The 19020-nt window shown below is 43.6% G+C and overlaps 1 protein-coding gene across 22 annotated transcripts in view; it reads right to left on the bottom strand.

Annotated features, from left to right (window-relative positions):
• Window positions 1–19020, bottom strand: part of PPFIBP1 (PPFIA binding protein 1) — a 105538-nt gene that overhangs the window by 38190 nt on the left and 48328 nt on the right. For 15 of the 22 annotated variants that reach the window (XM_039721408.1, XM_039721478.1, XM_039721463.1 and 12 more), the window contains 2 exons: window positions 10016–10176; window positions 7947–8152 (listed from right to left, as the gene is read on the bottom strand). In XM_039721408.1, the coding sequence (XP_039577342.1) occupies window positions 7947–8152; window positions 10016–10079 (270 nt within the window). In that variant the 5' untranslated portion in view covers window positions 10080–10176. Of the gene's footprint in view, window positions 1–2335; window positions 2590–7946; window positions 8153–10015; window positions 10177–15529; window positions 15785–19020 lie in introns of those variants that run through there. The other 7 variants (XM_039721436.1, XM_039721454.1, XM_039721444.1 and 4 more) reach the window with 6 other exon arrangements.

Raw genomic sequence — 19020 nt, 5'->3', positions numbered from 1 at the left:
ACAAGAGTGCTTGCTTTTTGCCTGAAGTAACTTCTATATAATACTTGTGACTGACTCTTAATTTGAGGTATGAAAAGGCTAGAAAGCCCCTGACTTTGGTTTCAGTGGAGAAAATGATGATAGTTGAAGAATGGATGATAGAGAAAGACCTTAGCAGCTATTTCCAAGAGCAGCAGCCTAAGCACTGCTTACAGTGGTGCACAGACCCAGGACCTGCAGGCACTGGACACATGACACCTTCCCAGATATTTGCTCTGGACTGTCTTCACGGGTAAAAAGTTGATTCCTGGCATGATCTTCTTCCCAGAGAGATGAGCAAAGAAGAAGGGAGATGAAATATATGAGAAGAACAGAGCAATAATGATAGTGAGCAGGACTGAAGAGAAATGGAGCGGGAATATGTTCAAACACTGGATTTAGGAAAGTAGTGCATCAGGAGATGGGGTGGAAGGAGCCCCAGTGGGAAGGAATGGGCTTCAGGGAGGTCTGAAAAATGCCAGGAGACCTGGTGTGTCCAAAACCTGGGTAAGCACACAGTGTGTCCCTCCAGAGCACTTCTCCACCAGGGAATCTGCATCCTCCCCTGCGACTGAGCCCAGCATTCACCCTGCAGAGCAACAGCTCCTCTTTGGGAGAGGAGGGGGAGGGAAAGAAATGAAACAGCAAGAGAAGCAAAAAAGAAAAGCAAATATTTAATTGAACAGCAACTGCAAGCATATTTAGGGCATTTGGTAGTTCTGGATCCAGTTTGTATCATTTAAATCTATAAAGCATTAACATACTTTACTAGCTGTGTAAGAAAGGCTTTCCATTTCCCGAAGAAGGTTCTTTTCATCAGTAACTTAAAACCTATCTTCAGTTAAGCAGCTAGATTTTGCTTGTGTTTTCAATGTTAGTGATTAATTGCAGAACACTATATGGGAAGAGAATGCAGATTTACCAATAGTGATTTTAATCCTAAAAACAAAAGAACAGTTGTCATAATGCCACTGAGGCTTCACAGAAGTCTGAGGTCAAGCATTTACTTAAAATGCCTTGTAAGATCAGACCCAGTGCACTTATAAACTCTGCAACATCAATACACAGTTAATTTGTTAAACACGTGTGAAAAGCTTTGTCTGTAATCATCTAAGTGTAAAAATCCATGCTGCTCTGGAGGGAATTACTCCTGTGGCAAGTACAAGCATCACCAAACTTCCACAGCTTGCCTGCCTTCAGTCTTTAAACCCTTTACCCTGGAAATGAGTTAGAATTCTAAACCACAGAAGGTTTCTAGTGGCTGCTGGTTTAAACCTAACAATAAAAAAAAAAAAAAATTAAAAAAACCAGTTTCCTCTCAGTTGCTGAATTCTCCTTTCAAAAATAAACCTCATTTTTAGCTTACCACAGCTGATACCCTCATTTTCCTTCATTTTCTCTTCTGCTTTGGAGATGAAATAAGCAGCACAAATCACACTGCTCTTGCTGTATGTGTAAGTTTGATTTGTAAGAAGGAACTGCAACTCCACAGCATCATTTCCCTGTACAGCAGATTGCACTGACTGTTTTGACCACCACAGTCAAGTCAACAGTTGGGCAAGTGAGCCTTTCTCAACACCTCTTTCCTGACCATCAATACATATTACCTATGCTCAGTTAAACAAAGCTGCTGCTTGTTCCCTCATCTTTAGAGCCCCTTGCAAGAAGGTTCCTCCAGTCTCAGCTTCCTCAGTATCAACTGGTGTGCCTTGGGCAGAGCCTCTGGGTTTCTCAAGACAAGCACCACTACCTGTGATACAGACCTGTAGCAGACTTTGTCAGCATCAATCCCATCCCAAGTTCATACTGGTCACACTCTCTGAGCTGGCGTGTAACCAGTTTATGTGGGAGCCCACCTCTGCCCTCCCAAACCAGCCTCTCCTGCACTTCCCGCTTCCCTCCTCAAAATACTTGGAGCCCTTTCCACATACTCCAGCAGCAGACCTACTGCAAAGCTTTTCCTAAAGTTTGCAGGTTACTTCCTCCCCAGAGAATAAGAAGGGGAAAAATAAAAACAACCATACACCCACTCAAAGTCCCCCACATGATATTTTAAAAAATAGAAGTGAATTCTGAAAGAAAAGCAGCTGAACACAGCCCTTCACTTTGAGGCATTTACCTGAAACATTTTGTAAGCATAAATAACACATTGCTGAGCAGTGAAGATGCAATCTTTCCACAATATTCCGTTTCCTCAACAGCAGCCCAGCTGGTGCCTGGTGCAGAAGAAGGATGAGAGGCTCATTCCCAGCGTTGCCCAGCTATGACTTCTCATCGGGAGAAATGCAGGAGCCAGCACAGGCAGAGATCTCCTTACCTTATTTAGCCAGATGCAGTGCCCGTGAATGTCCCAGCTATACTCCATGCTGGTCATGACTGTTTTCATGCATTCACGGACGGACGCCAGAAGCCGAGGCTGAGGGCTCCGGGCTCCTCTGAGCCGAGGTTAGTTGACAGCAGGTCCCCTTGCCCAGCCGAGGATGGAGGCGAGCGGAGGGGAAGACGTGGGAAGCAGCAGCGCTCCTCAGGCGGAGCAAGCAGCTCTGGGGAATTAACACATCAAAGCCCGGCACGCAACTTCTCCAATCCGGCACATACAGGAGGGGGATGCAGGCAGGGAGGTGCAAAGCAGCATAAACCCGACCGGGAGCAAGGACAGCCCCACGAAGGTGGCACCCGGCCACCTCCACCCTCGCTCTTGTCACCAGCACAGCTCCCTCCTCCGGACCCTCCTGGAAAGTATCCGACCCAACAGCACAGGAGAAAAGAGCAATTCCCACCCCTTCACCTGAGCACAAAGTAAACAGGAGGGGCCTTCCTAGTAATTAGAAAAGCTGCAGGAACGCATGCAATTAATTCACGTGTACACGCCAAGAAAAAATGGAAGAGTTGACTCAGCTGTCCCAGGTCTCACAAGTGGCTTGTCCCAAGTTTATGTCATACTTCAGAGTGATGTAAGAAGCAACAATAACAACGAACCTCTGTCCTCGGGTTCAGGTTTCAATTGACCCACTACCAGCAGCAGCATGACAAATTCTTAGTATTTCTGACCACAGAGCCCAGCTCTGAGGGTCCTGTGATTAGCTCAAAAACCAGTTTTATTATTATAATGAAATGTCTACAACTACCATTGATAGAGAAAATCTCAAAACCATGAATGCTGAATAACTCAGGAGATATCAGGAGAACAAAGGACATGCAGAAGCTGTGCTTTTTAAGCCAAACTGATTAATTTTGGATGGGGAATGGTGATTTTTGATGGGTTGTTCTTACTGCCAAAGAACTCATCCCTGATGCCTGAAGATGCAACAGCAAGGCATACCATAAATGAGCCCATATTATCTTCCAGCATTAAAAACACACCAATCTGGATGATCACCTTTAGCAAGAAGTAGGGTTCTGTGTTTCCAGAAACTTGGGTGGTGCATCTCTCAGAGACAAAATGCATTGCCAGTAGGGAATGGATGATGACAGGCTGACACAATATCACAAGATACTTCCATACTGCAACTCGAGGAGAGATCTCAAACTGTTTGGTGGTAACACCCTGGTGCCACACATTAGCATAGGACCTTTTTATACACAAACTCAACATAAGCAGAAGCTGAATCAAATGACTGCACTGCACACCCACACCAGGATAATCAAACAACAAACTTGAGTTTGAAGACAAGATTTATTTTTTCCCCATGAATAAGAGATGATTTCTGGCTAACCAAACCACATCCTCCACTTGGGAATCACCCTCTTGCTCAAATAGGTCAGTGTAAGATTACAAAGCTATGTCTATCCAGCAAGGAAAATTCCTCTCTGAAAGCTAATATTCCGTCATATTAACTCATTACTCCCAGCTACTCTCTGGAACAACCAACTTAAAGGAAAAATGTCAAAATCTGAATCTGGTCTTTGAGGCAGCAGCAACACATTGGACTGCAGGAGGCACGATGGATACCTCAGCTCAATCATCATCCTGAGATGAGCTGAAAATGTTCTGTGGCTGGACTTGATCATGATCTTAAAGGTCTTTTCCAACCTTAATGATTCTATGATTCTACATGATTCAACAAGCCTTTGGAGGACATAAAGTTTTGCTTGACCCTAAAGTCAATTTCAGAAATTCACTTATGGAGTGAAAATAATTATTAAAATATGCCTTATAATATACATATTTAAATTCAGAAAGTCACTTCCAAAGCTGCACTTGCTGTGGGTTTTAAAGAAAAAATCTTATGTTATCCTGGCTGTTTCACTTCAGGAGCACATACTTTAAAGAGGAGAAGGCACACACGAGGACCCATATACATGTTCAGATGAGAAGCATGGGAAAAATGGCTCTGAGGTGTGGGAAGGCACTGTCCACCCACTCCTACCCTTCACTCTTCTTTTTAACAAAACATAGTTGGTTTCCTCTTTCTGGGAAAGTAGTTGCATAAGATGTATTTTTTAGAAATGCAAAAAATCCCCCAACCACTTTCAAGAAAAGTAATAACCAGAAGGAAGACTGTCTCTTGTTTGTTTCAACTGAAGAAAAACTGGAGCAATGCTCACAGTTGGGAGCAAGGTTTGTGAGAATTACTCTTCAAGAGATGGATCTATCAGCTTTCAGCTGGACACAACAAAGCTGCCTTGGTCTTGCAAAATGTGGAGTTTTGTTTAAAATGGTTTTGTTACTGGTGCTGATGTTAGAGATTACTCACACACTGCCTGTACTGAAGCCAGAAGCTCCATTTTCACAGAGTACAGCACATGCCTTATTACGGCGCACATTGAAATACACCAAACATTTCTCCTAACCAAGAGTATTCTGAAAAAACTCCAGAACTCTGGAATTGCTATGATCTGGCCACGGATTTCAGGGGCTTGGCTCCCAGTGAAAGCATGGAGTCCAAACATGTTTGAGCTCAGAAAGGTCTCAGTCCCTTTTCAGACTTGGAACAAATGGTCTCTTTTGTATTTTCACCAACGACATTCACCATTTGCACATGGAGATGTGAGCAGGGTTTCAGCAGCAGAGGCCAGTTTGAGCTGCAACGCCATGTTACAGTGAAACTGACTTCTTTGTGCAGCAGAGAGCTACACGTACAACTTTTCCCAGCCCGCCTTGGGGACCATATGATGGTTTCTGTTGGAAGAGCTGTGCCAGATGTCCAGGCACTGTACGTATACTCTGGTGTCACATGGCCATCTGGCACCCACTTGTTAAAAACAAAAAGCAGCACAGACTGTTTTAACCCACTGGCCCTTTTTGAGTGATTGCACACTGAGAGGAGCAGAAAGGAAGAGGCATGGCAGCCCATTCTGGTATGGCAGGAGTGAATGCTCTACCCTATTTCACAGAAACTTTGGGTGACTGCTGTCATCCCCTTTTGCCAATGTGGGCACCAGTGGTTTGGCTGCAGGAGGCAGGAGAGGATTTTTTTCCTGTGACACACTGTCTGGCAGCAGCAAACACTATTTTTCTTTTCCTCTGAGACACAAAAGGCTTGCTTACAGCCCCACATGGGATGTCACACACCAGTTCCAGCATCCTAGGTGATGCACCTTCATGTATGGAGGATTAAACTAGTTTCAAACAAAGAAGATGTCTGCCCTTCGTCTCTAAGGAGGGGCATAGCTGCAAAAAACTTTCCTGCAAATCATCCAGACACTTCATATGACACCTCCCTGCTCAGGAACTGGTGACATCGGTGACACCTGGAAATCCTGTGGCTGTAGCACACTGTAAGTGGAATGATAAGTTTTTCCTACCAGGGGCTTTAAGGATGACAGAAAATACAGGGTAATAATTTGAAGCAGACTAAGGAGTAATTGAGGCATAGATGGAATAGCAATTTTCTGCAATCTTTGGTACTCACAACCCCTGCACATCTTTTCCAGTGGTTGGGAGGCACTAAACTGAATGGTACAGCAGAGCCCTTCCTCTTCCACATAGCCCTTGGATGCAATAAAAACCCACTGCTGTCTCATTGCCATTAGGTGATCCACACTGTGTGAGTCTGAAGGGCCCCATTCCAGACCCTACCAGACAGGCACCCCTAAATCACACATCTGCCATCACAAGAGTCTCCACCTCATTAATCTCAGCAGTCACTGCAGCCTCAGCCATGCTGCTGGGCCCCATTACTCCAGAATAACCTGCAGGAAATCAGCACCACTAAACATGGCCTACAGATGACTGTGAACACCATGAGAGATAACAGTTTCCAAGACTGTTTATTTGGTGTACTTTTTGTTTATCAAGGCCAGAGTTGCATGAAACCTGTTATGTCCACTGAGAGCAGTGAGCAGTTACAGCAATGTTCACAGCTGTACGTTAGACAGACAGAGAATGCTGATGTTAGCAGGAACTCTGCCCATTTTAAAGATCTGACTTCAATGTCACTCCTGCCTCTTCCTCCTGATCTCAGCATTGGCTGCTACACTTTGACAGTGGAGGCAAGATCCAAATCCCACTGGAGGCAGTGGGAGAGCTTCCATGTGGTTCATTAACTTTCAAGCATTTCCAAATGAGTAGTTCAAAGCAAAGACTTAAAAAAAGGAAAAAGAAGGCTCTTCCTTCAGATCTTTCTGCAAGGGCTACAGAAGCCAGTCCAAGGTGCCCATCTGTCCCTGCATTGCTGTGCTCATCCTCCATGACAGCAGATGGCACAAAGGGTTGCCCAGCACCAGCCGCAGCAAACATGGCCCTGCACCCGGCAGTCCTCTGGGCTGCGACTGAGTGTTGAGATCAAGCCATTTGTCGAGATAGAAATGCCTTCTGCAAGACCAGCCATGACTCCAGGGAGACTGAGTCTTTCCCAGGGCATGCAGTGGCCATCCTGGCAAGGGAGCAGGCGATGGTGGCTGTCTGTCCCCACAGCAGCAGCACATGGAACACAGAGCCACCACAGTCCTCCCGCAGCCCCAGCCTTCACCAGGGCTGGACCCCAATTTCAGCAGCACGGTGTGACCTTGGCCAACACCCAGCGTGTGACACACAGGACCTGGCCACGGCTGCAAGACAGATTTGACAGATTATGCGGCAGTGCCCACTCACTGCTGTCACTATGACAGCTGCAATGAGGCTGGCTGAAAAACCAAAGTGTGGCCTCTGGCAGCAACTCCTGACTTCCACTGCTGGAGCTTCCCCAAAACCTGCACACACCTGGACCTCCGCAACACAAACCCTGCCACACACAAGCACAAGGATTATTCCTTGGCCCTTGGTGGCTTGGAAGTCACCAATCACAGGGCATCTGGAGGCAAACCCAGCAGCTTCTTCAAAAATGATGCTGTTTTAACTCACCCTTTGGTAAGTACAATATTTTTTTTCCCAGAGCAGTCTTTGGGTAACCTACACTAGGATAATTGTTGATTCTTTTGGGAAAACCAAGTCTTGGGAAAATAACTGCCTTCTCAGTTATATTTCTGTGTATTTTTAAAGTAAGGTGACAAAAACTGGCCAATTTACAAACAGAGAAAATAGAAGTTTGGTTTGGTATCCAGATTGAAGGGATGCAGAGCTTACACCATTCCCTTATGTTATAAATCAGGTGAGGAAGCTCTGTAATAACACTGATCCCCATGGGGAATAAAAACCACTGTCAAAAATGCTTTTTACTGAAAAGTATTCAAAACCACTTATTTTCCCCCACCTAAACATCTGATTCTTAAAAAAAAAAAGGTCTTTCCCCAGCCCTCTGAGATGAAACTGCAGTTACCAAGTATTGTTTGCCCCCTAGATTGAGGCACATCAAAGACAGCAAAGGCCAACCCACTGCAAGAGGCATTTGAGCAACAGCTTTTCCAAGACTCCACAGCAGTATCTCAAAAACAAAATCTCTTCCCTGATATCCACTCTAAGCTTTATGAATAGCTGTGTGAAACAGAGCCAGTCTACCCAACACCCCAAATGAGCCTGGTAGAGGTAAAACAAGGTGAGACTGTACCATTTGACTTTGGAGCCATTCGATGAGAGCCTCTGCTGTGGAGTCCGGGACCTGGGAGCGCAGCCCCTCCCTCTCGTCTGCTTCCATCATCTCCAGCAAGCCCCGCAAGTCCTCCACAAGGTGTAGCGCCCGCAGGCCCCCCATGAATGGGGAGGTGGGGGACTGGCAGTCAAAGATGCCATTGGAGTACTCCAGTGCCTTGGAACCTGCAGGGAGCAAAATCACAAGGGGTCAGGCACAGGACGAGGATTGGGTGCACCCCGAAGCTGGGAAAGGGCAGGGGTTGTTCCTGGCAGGGTTTATCCCAGCCAAATTCAGCACTGGTGCTTGGGGAGGGAAGCTCCAGCAGGAACAAGGTGGGCTGGTCCTCAGAGAATGGGAATGCCACAACCTGCTGATGGGGTTGAGGCGTGGACTGGGCTCCTGCTCCCTGGGATGAATTCCCAAGGTAGAAGGTGCTGCCAGGGATGGAACACACTCTGCCAATGTCCTGAGACACCCTGTAGGCACTGAATGATCCAAGTCACATTCCAGTGATGGTGTCCAGAGGAAACCATGCCCTGCATTTTCCACGTAGGAGTATGTTATGCTGCTCCAAGGTACTGGAAAATTTTTAAAATAATAAAAAAGATGAAGATAAATTAAAAGACCAAATCACTTCTGCACGGGAATAAATTTTAAACCCAGCAATTTGACACAGTAGCACTGACATTTGCATGTTAATAAAGAGAAAAATATCTCATTTGCATAAACTCACAGGATGCATATTTGACCTACATTAGAAGGTGCTATATATTAAGTTAGAAAGGCAACTATGAATTTAGGATTAAGGGTGATATAAGTCAACCTAGCTAATTCCAACCATAATTCCAGTACACTGATTTGTGACCTTAATTCTGTAATACCTCGACACAATGAGACGTGTTCATGACAGACCTTCATTTATGCTGTCAACTTTTAGAAACTACAAGGATATGCCATATATGCACTTCCATGAACTTTCATTCACCCCATGTGGCAAGCCACAAAAATCCAAGTATTCTGCTAAATTCCCACTGAAAACAATAAAGAGAAAAATAACCTCAACAGCACATGAGCTGATATCCCTTTGTTGTAATATTCCTTTATAGATCTATTCACAGACATGGGTAAATGAAGTCTGTGGTGACTTAAATCTTCCAACATCACATTTTGTTTTTATATTAAACCTCATCCTGCCATAACCAACTTGGGCTCTTGGAAACACAAATACATGATCGGATCTAAATACCAGTGTCTACTTATGGAAATTACTGAAGTCACAGCTTACATGTATTTTTAGAGACCATCATGATCAAACTGAATCCCCTTTACATTTGTTCCTGCTATGTGTCCTTAATATCTTTAGGCAGAGACGAGTCATTGCTCTAACAAAGCACACACTGTATGATTATTTTTTCCCTAAGGAAAATTGCTTAAGTGGAACTACTAAAAATTTTATAACTGTGTTGTTACACTTGCAACGGCATTTTTGACTGCTGACTTCTTGATCTTTCCCTCCTATGTGTTGGATATTTATATTATTTTCTAACTCATTAGACTCAGCTTAAAAGCAGAGGTTGTGTTCTTTGCAATGCCTCTCCCTGGGCAACTTACAATTTACAGGTACTTATAAAAAATTCTAATGTTCAAGGCAGTTCCAAAATTTGGACCCAAAGCATTCCAATTTTGAAAATATAAAAAAAAAAAAAGAAAAAAAAATTCAATTAATGTTTTAACTCTTCTGAGTTGAGGGAAGTTCAGAGTAGCCACTATTGTCCTTGACTCTCCTCATGCTCCATGCAGGAGCTGAACTGCATCACTCAGCCATTTCCAGCAGCCCTCTGAGAGAGGGTAGAAGAAAACCCAATCCATGGAGTCTATGAGAGTCTGTGCAATCCCTCCACTTTGGTTACTTGTTAACTCTAAGCTAGAATGGAAGGCACCAAAAGCAATTCCCAGCATATTCCCTTCTCTGTCTGAAACTCTGTCCTCCAGTAGGAGGAAGGAGGACCCAAAAAAGCAAAATAAACACCTGCCCAAGTGTTTACCTGCTATAATGCCATCCATCTGCTCCAGGGCCGCAGCGAGCATGTCACTTGCATCACTCATCATCTTCTCTCTTCTCAGGACCAATCACCAGCTATACCAAAAGGAGCAGTAAAATGTCAATGGTGTGAGTTGGTCCAGAGCCTCAAGCCTGCAATTTAATCTGCAAAAGAGAATTTAATTTCATTGCATGTTCTCTGAATTCAGGCATGACTGTTGACAGATCAGAAAGCAGATCTGGGTCATTTGCTGGCCACAATAAAACCCTTAGGCATGGACTGAGATCGAGGAATCAAAGCACCAACCTGATGACCCAGTTTCAAGTGGCCCATGGCCTGCTCTGCCCACAGGTCCGTGCCACTGACAGGGCATCCCACAGAACACCTCAGAAATCCCACATGGCACTTCCAGAAAACTCATAGAGAAGACACAGGCCTTCTATCACTAAAGGGAGCTGCAACTCAGCAACAAAACACCTGTGTGTCTGCTGTAATTTTCTCCCCAAGCAATAGAAAAAGAGAACTGACCACTTGTCTGAGATTTCTGGATGTCTGACAATCCAGAAGTTCCTGGCATGGAACTGTCTGCCTACAGGCAGGATCTCTCAGATGCCCACAGCTCACTGGATGAGCATGAGTGCCTGGACTATCCCTGCTCTGAGTTTAGCAGATTCACATCATAACAACACAATCTGATCTGACTCTCCCACTTCTACAAGCCAGAAGTGGTCCCCAAAGGAGTATTTCCAGCAGGCTGGAAAAACAAGCCAGCACAACATGCTGCCTGTAGGTGAGCTAGTAAACCAGAAATCCTGATGGGCTACAAGTTAATTTAAGCAGGTGCTTAGTAGCCTGGCTGAAGTGGAGCTGCAGGGGTCAGAGGCATTCCCAATCCCTCCAGCCCACCGCAACAGACGCACAAAACATCAACATGGCCCAGATTGCCTTGGCTTTAATCTGATACACATAAGATGAATTCTGCTATAAATACAGCTAGGGAACAAAGCTAAACAAACACCAGGAAGGAAAACTCGCTTTAACCTTCGCATGCCCTGCCATTTGGTTTTCGTATTAGGCCACACCACTGCTGACATTTGCTCCAACATGAGCAATTAAGAAAGTTGTTCACGGTATCTCTGGCATAAAGTCTGGAAAAGAGTCTACTAAAAAGCAAATCTAAACAAAAATCCCTGTTATAAACTGATTTTTCCCTCCTACGAGTCACCTTATTGGTCTGACCCAGATGGGAGGTGGCTCTTATTAGAAGCTGCCAGCTGGCTTTGCTGAAACATTATCCTTAAAATGCCAACAAACATTTCATCTTCCACAACAACATTTTTATTACATGAAGTAGGTCCAAACCCTAAGGTAACCTTTGAACAACAGCACAAAGACTGCTACGCTTTTGGCAAACGCCTGGTTTTACTATGTGGTTGTCAGAGACAGAAAAACCAAGAGAACTTTAAACAGTCAAAATACCTGTAAGTGAAGATGTTGCAAATCTTAAAAAGTGCAGTAGTATTGTAACTGAAGACTTTCAGCCTTCAAGGAGGAAGCCCCCAGTTTTAAACACAATGTAAACATTCAGCTTCAATCAGTGTAAGACCTACCAGAATATGCAGATCCTACAAGACAACTGATTCTGTGTCTCCACATCTGATAAAAATGAGCAGAAAATGCAGTTTTTGCACACACATTCACTTGGACAACACTGAAGACAGTCTCCTTTTTTAGCTGCTTAAGATTTTCTGGCTCTAATATCAGGTCCTGCTCAAATATGGGAGTCTATGAAGGCAGGGTGTGAACAATCTGCTGTGGATTTCCCCCCAAGGGCAAAGAATACAGAGAAAGCCTGGGGCTTCTACAGTCCCAGGCAAAACACCGATTCCTCACAGCTCTAAGTGGGAAAAGACCAACAGCATAAAGCAACCACAAAGCCACAGAAGCCAATCAGTGTTTGGCAATCAGAAGTGTACATGAGCTTTTCAAAGTGCTTTTTTTCAAAGTGCTTTTCAAACACCTCATAGGGCTAGTGAAGAATACAGAGCCAGGCTCTTCTCAGAGGTGCCCAGTGACATGGCAAGAGGCAATGGGCACATGTGAAAACACAGGGAGTTCACCTTAGAATTAAAAAGGGGAGAGGAAAAAAAAGCCTAAATAAGAATAAATCATTTTAAAAAGCTTTTTTACTATGAGAATAGCAAGTAATAGAAAGGGTTGCCCTTTTGGGGTCTCCAACCCTGGAGCTACTCACAGCCCAACTGGACCCTACATGGCACAGCTTGTCCTGGGTGTTATGAATAAAAAGGTTATCAATTTTTTTTAAGGTTGCAAAGTTAAACAAGTTGAACCAATTGCTGTTAAATTGAAGGTTACCTGCATGTTGCAGCCACCTATTGTTAAGAGTTATTCTTCAATTACAGGTTATTAGCCATTGTCCCACTTGATGCTTGCCAGGGGTGACACCAGACCCCCCGCAGGTAGCAGGGGGGGAGTGACATCAGAGCTAGTATGCAGATGAGAATGCATTTCACCAGATTTTGTAACGTTCCAGGAAAAAAACCCCTAAAAACAATGAGCCAACATGGAATTAAGAGACCTAAGTGATGTCTAAAGATGAGGAACTTAATCCAGTATCTGCTAAGATCCTTTTACTTCTCACCCTAACCTCAAAAGGTCTTAACTAGAAAGAGGACCTGGAATGTTAGACCGAAAAAGTGGAATTTCCTACTCTCCCGTGAGGACAGAACTACAAGACAACTGATTCTGTGTCTCCACATCTGATAAAAATGAGCAGAAAATGCAGTTTTTGCACACACATTCACTTGGACAACACTGAAGACAGTCTCCTTTTTTAGCTGCTTAAGATTTTCTGGCTCTAATATCAGGTCCTGCTCAAATATGGGAGTCTATGAAGGCAGGGTGTGAACAATCTGCTGTGGATTTCCCCCCAAGGGCAAAGAATACAGAGAAAGCCTGGGGCTTCTACAGTCCCAGGCAAAACACCGATTCCTCACAGCTCTAAGTGGGAAAAGACCAACAGCATAAAGCAACCACAAAGCCACAGAAGCCAATCAGTGTTTGGCAATCAGAAGTGTACATGAGCTTTTCAAAGTGCTTTTTTTCAAAGTGCTTTTCAAACACCTCATAGGGCTAGTGAAGAATACAGAGCCAGGCTCTTCTCAGAGGTGCCCAGTGACATGGCAAGAGGCAATGGGCACATGTGAAAACACAGGGAGTTCACCTTAGAATTAAAAAGGGGAGAGGAAAAAAAAGCCTAAATAAGAATAAATCATTTTAAAAAGCTTTTTTACTATGAGAATAGCAAGTAATAGAAAGGGTTGCCCTTTTGGGGTCTCCAACCCTGGAGCTACTCACAGCCCAACTGGACCCTACATGGCACAGCTTGTCCTGGGTGTTATGAATAAAAAGGTTATCAATTTTTTTTAAGGTTGCAAAGTTAAACAAGTTGAACCAATTGCTGTTAAATTGAAGGTTACCTGCATGTTGCAGCCACCTATTGTTAAGAGTTATTCTTCAATTACAGGTTATTAGCCATTGTCCCACTTGATGCTTGCCAGGGGTGACACCAGACCCCCCGCAGGTAGCAGGGGGGGAGTGACATCAGAGCTAGTATGCAGATGAGAATGCATTTCACCAGATTTTGTAACGTTCCAGGAAAAAAACCCCTAAAAACAATGAGCCAACATGGAATTAAGAGACCTAAGTGATGTCTAAAGATGAGGAACTTAATCCAGTATCTGCTAAGATCCTTTTACTTCTCACCCTAACCTCAAAAGGTCTTAACTAGAAAGAGGACCTGGAATGTTAGACCGAAAAAGTGGAATTTCCTACTCTCCCGTGAGGACAGAAGCCCCAGCTCTGCCTGCAGACCAGCAGACACAGCTGCATCATCCTCCTCCTCTGTGCCACTCCCGGGAGCAACAGCGGCATGGGTGTGACCCATCGATTTCTCCCCACCTGAGCTGATTCTTTTCCATAAAGGCATTAAGAAGGAGAAAGATCTCCTGCCCCATTTATTTCAACAGCACACCCCTTGATTCTTACCTTCTGGCTAGGAAATGCATGAACTGGGGACAAGTTCTGTTAATCTGTACAACTACAACTGCTAATTTGTACAACTACAACTGCTAATTTGTACAACTACAACTGCTAATTTGTACTTGCACAATATAGTCATTGCTTGTAGTCACAGAAAAATCACTATCCTTGCACTTCATCCAGGTGCAACCACCTCTGATGTCTGCCAAAAGCACTCCTTGCTTTCCTAAACAAGGGTTTTTTCCATGGTTGTCAAAAATCCCTAAGGCAGCCCTACTGAAGGGAGCAGACAGTGGTATCAACAAAATCCAAGAGACTTCCAGGTTACCTGCCTCTGACTCCAAGGAAAGACACATCAGTTTGCACAGAGCTTCCTCCACTGCTACTCCCAAAGGAGCTGCACTGCTGAGAGCAGCAGGGAGAAATTTTAAGATAAAACTTACTGAAGCAAGACCCTGCAAACACTCAGACTTCCAAAAACTCTTCCACCACCCACAGAGCATCTGCTTAGCAGCCTGACCAAGCCCACAGCTGAGAAACTTGGAGAGGTGAAATGAAAAAGAACAAAAAGCCCCCAAGCTGAACAGTTGGGGATGACAAAATAAAATCCCATTTCCCTGGTTATTTGGTCCTAAAAGTGGCCACTGAAAACCAGCCTGGAACAGCACATCCTGCTCTGGCCATCTTCCCCGCACAGTGGAGCACATCCACCAGTCAGGAAGTAAAATTACTGTAACAGAAAAATAACATTGGAATTATCCTTCCCAAGCAAAGGCATAGAATTATTTTTGGTCTTTGCACAACTATCACCAACATGCATGGAGGGAGTGGGCAGAGGGCAAAGAGGACCTCTATACACCAGCGGAGCAAAGGACCAAACTTTCATGGGCTAGAGGAAAGAAAGAGGACAACAGTAAAACACCAGCAGATTAATGCCTGTGCCTCCTGAAGGGCACCCTCTGACTTCACAAACTTTGAAAAAAGCCTCAGCTGTCCACTGATGCAGCAGAGGTTTTCCAATATGTATATTCCACTCTTCCCTCTTTACGGCTTTGGTCTAATACAAATAAAACCTAAGAGAAAACTCAAGGCTTTGGGGTTTTTTTCTTGGCAGTGATTAAGGAAAACCACACAGATAACATGAACAAAAATCCATCTTGGAGGAGTGCAGTGGAGCTCCTTAGGAAAATAATGCATGGCAAGCAGTTTCACCTCCCTTCATCCACAAAAGCAGGAAGGGGAAAAAGCATAATTTTAACACAGATTGATCTATGGCATGGCAGATAAATGAGATATCAAGGCGCACACAGGAGACAGAGAAGCAGATGCATGAAATCCACCCCTGATATAACATCACTGACGACACACCTGAGAGGCAAGTACTGACAGTGCCCTGCCTGACAGACAAATTAAAATAAGTTTTCTCTTGCTTTCCAAGAAAATGACAACACTTACCTTCCCGCGTGCACAACCAGTGCCAGGTGGGGTGTGGGGGGCTGTTTGTACAGAGGCAGATCCCCCTTTTAGAGCTCCCAGCTGAATACCCTGCTCATGCCGACAAGAACAAGCATCGCTTCATCAAGCCTGTATTTACAAGCCACCATTAAAAAACCCAAAATTAAAATACAAATGCAGCTCTCTACACTATCATTTATGATTAATCTTCTTACTAGCTGGCACTTCTACCCCATCTCTGGCTGTAACAGAGAAAATATAATGTGGTCTTACTTGTTTAATGTCCCTTCCTCTGGTTCAAATGCACCAGCCAGTTGCTAGGGCTGTGCTGTTCACTTTTCAGTAGGTGGAGATTTTTTTATTTTTATTTTTGAATGACATACAAACCCTCTGGCTACAGTGCTGGTGAAGACGTATTCCAAACAGCTTACAGAGAAAACAAAACGCTGCCCTGCAAATAAACACGAGGAAAGCTGGGGAAAAAAACTCAAAAAGAGGCTCTATGAATGGAACTGCAGTTTGTTGGATGCAAACCAGAAAGCTGCCTGGATATGGATTTCAAAATCTGGTATTTAATTAAGATGGCAGACTTCAAAAAGAAGATAAAAAGTGCTTAAGCATTTTACATATGTAGGAAATGGTAGTTTTCCCATCCAGAGGCTGCCTCTTTCCTAGATCAAACAGCACACACAGAGGCATCGAGGGCCAACATCTTCGAGCCTTTTTTTTTTTGTTATTTTGGGGGTGGTCTCATTCTGCATCTCCACCTGCAAAACACACCACACTTTAAAGCCCAGAGGTTCACAGAGTTAAAGGGAATCAGCTGCCTGCTGGCAGGTCAGGAGGCCCAGAGGACACACCATGCCCTGGATGTCACTGCAGAGCTCTGAGGAAGGGAGGGCTGGCCTTTTGTCCCACTTGCCTTCCTCTTCGTGCACATGGGCTGCAAATGCTCAGCGCAGGGAAATAAAGCATCAGCTACAGATTATTTTTATGACATGATTCAGTAAGACAGATGACTTAAGTTTCCCAGCTCTCCCATTCACACATAACACTACTTAAGCCAGGAAATTATGATACACAGAAATTAAAAACCTTGATTAGGGCTTGTTTCTGAGGGCTATTGAGAGTAAAAGAGGACCCCCAAGAGCTGGCTGTCACCCCAGAGTAGCCTACCATGAAAGTAAACTGAAAAAGCTAAGAAGCTGCAGTCATCTTTTCTGGGGAGAATGGAGGGAAAGAACCTGTTCCACAGCAAAAGTACGACGCTAAATGCCGTCAAAATCCATGTCCTGCCTTCTTAGTGCTATATGGACCAGACGACGGCAGGAGAGATCTAAAGCAACATCTGAATTCATCTCTCATGCCTCACTACACTAAAACAACACATCCTTAGCAATTAACTTTACAAAATAAAGCTCTATTTAATGAAGACAAAGGTCATTTCAGACACATCTATTTCTGCTTTTCCTGGCAGGTCAGAAGAGAAATACAAACACCCGGAGACTTATTTACAAAATACATTTCACTCACAATTGCAAACAGTTTCAAATTACTTCAATCCAAATCCCTGGCACAGTTTCTCATGGGATGTTTTGAAGAAGCTCAACTACAGTGTCATCAGTCAGTAGTAGTTTACTAATGAATATATTTTGGTAATTTATACTACGAGTCATTAACATTTCTTTTAATGTAAATGACAACTCCATTTCATTCCTTCCAGGCCTGGAAGAAGAAACTAAAAAAGAAAATGGATGCTAGCTGAATACATTGCTCTGAGATGTTTTGAAAGAAAAGAACAAATTAAATGTTAAAAGTCAAGTTAGGAAATGCTGGAAATACCTCAATGGGAATAATATAAAGAAATATCTTCATTTGAGGCAGGGATGGGAATCTAGTAAGGTCCCAGATATGCTTTTAGCCAAGTAATTCAGACATTGTCCCCCTTACCCAAGGTCATCAGGTGGAGCCAGGTGTATCCATAACATTATTATGGATAAAAACAACCCAAATGTTGGCAAAGGCTTAGTTTAAACTGATTATGTCTATTTACTTTTATAACTAAAATTATTTTTTAATTTGCTGAGCTGTAGTCAATGACATCAAAGCAACACTGCTCTCCTATATACGCAGGACTACAAACAAAGCAACAAATGTCCCTTTGTTCCCTAAGTCTAGATCCTTTGTTCCCTGAATTTCCTTATTTCTTTATTATACACAAATGCTATTTATTTCCTTTAACTGATAAAAATGAGTGGAAGCACACTAAGGATAAAAGCCCATCCCATAAGTACGCAAGAAATGTGTTGAGATAAAAGGTTTCAAGCTGTAGAAATTACTTTAAAGTACTTTAAGAGGACAAAACACAGAAGTCTTTTCAAAATAGAAATGTTTATACCTGGGAAAAACTTACATCAAATCACACAACTTTTACTACAAACCAGCTGAGTCGCATTCTGCACTTTGCCTTAACATTTGTTAAACACTCTGGTCATAAATCAAAAGCTCAGCCTCAACAAGATAAGCATCCTTGAGATCCTTTGACAGAGATGAATACAGAGCGAACAGTTTATGTAAACACCCAAAGTCTCTGAGTCAAGGTTTATGGCTTAGACGCATATCCACTTACAAAACAAACCCTTTATTTAGTTCTCCAGTACTGAAATCACTCTGGTTGCTTATCTCTGCTACCCTACTTCAGCAGCTCTTTTGTTGTTGTTGTTGTTGCAACTGAAAAGGAAATTTAGAAACCCAGGTTTTACACTGGCAGGTGATGTTGTTCTGTGGGCTCTGAGTGTTGTGACAGAGAGGCGGCTCCTCACCTGCACAGCAGCTCTGTGATGCTAATACCTGTTTGCACACCCTCGTCAGACTCACTTTTACTCTTTTTCACAAAAGCAATCCAAGGTCAAATGAAGCCTTGTTAAAAAACAAGACAAAACAAAAACCACCCTCCACAGACCACTTCAAGCTGTTCCTGTTTTACTGGTTAACTGTTTAATAGTCTTCAGCTTCTCACCTCAGAGAGCCTGAGAACCAGTACATTATTTTCTCACTTGTTTTCCTTGGGTCCACTGATTAGAAAAACAAATTAGATATGTTTCCCTGACTCCAAGACTGCTAATTCAAGCAAGAAAATGCCTAACATTCCCCAGCAACATGTTACTGACATACTGTGGCCACACAGGCTACTAAACAAAAAGGGCACTGTTGGGTGAGAGGCCAAAGGTAGTTCTCAAAAATACCTTAAAACACACCTAGTCCTGAGCACTGATCCACATTTAGATCCCATTTCATTCCTTGTGCCACTTTCTTCCAATGAGCTCCATCCAAAGGTCAAATTCACAAGCCTCCAGATTTGAAAGGATTTGACACTAGATTTTGGACCTTCATGTCTAAGAGTTTCCAGATGCACACTTTCAGAGCTGACACCCCATAAAGCAGAGGTAGAGGGCACCACCCATAAAAAGTCCATAAATAAATAAAATACA

Source organism: Passer montanus, unplaced genomic scaffold (genome assembly GCF_014805655.1).
Source record: "Passer montanus isolate IOZ18808 unplaced genomic scaffold, ASM1480565v1 scaffold106, whole genome shotgun sequence".
NCBI lineage: Eukaryota > Metazoa > Chordata > Aves > Passeriformes > Passeridae > Passer > Passer montanus.
The sequence above is the reverse complement of the archived record's forward strand: the minus strand, read 5'-3'. Positions and strand labels throughout refer to the sequence as shown.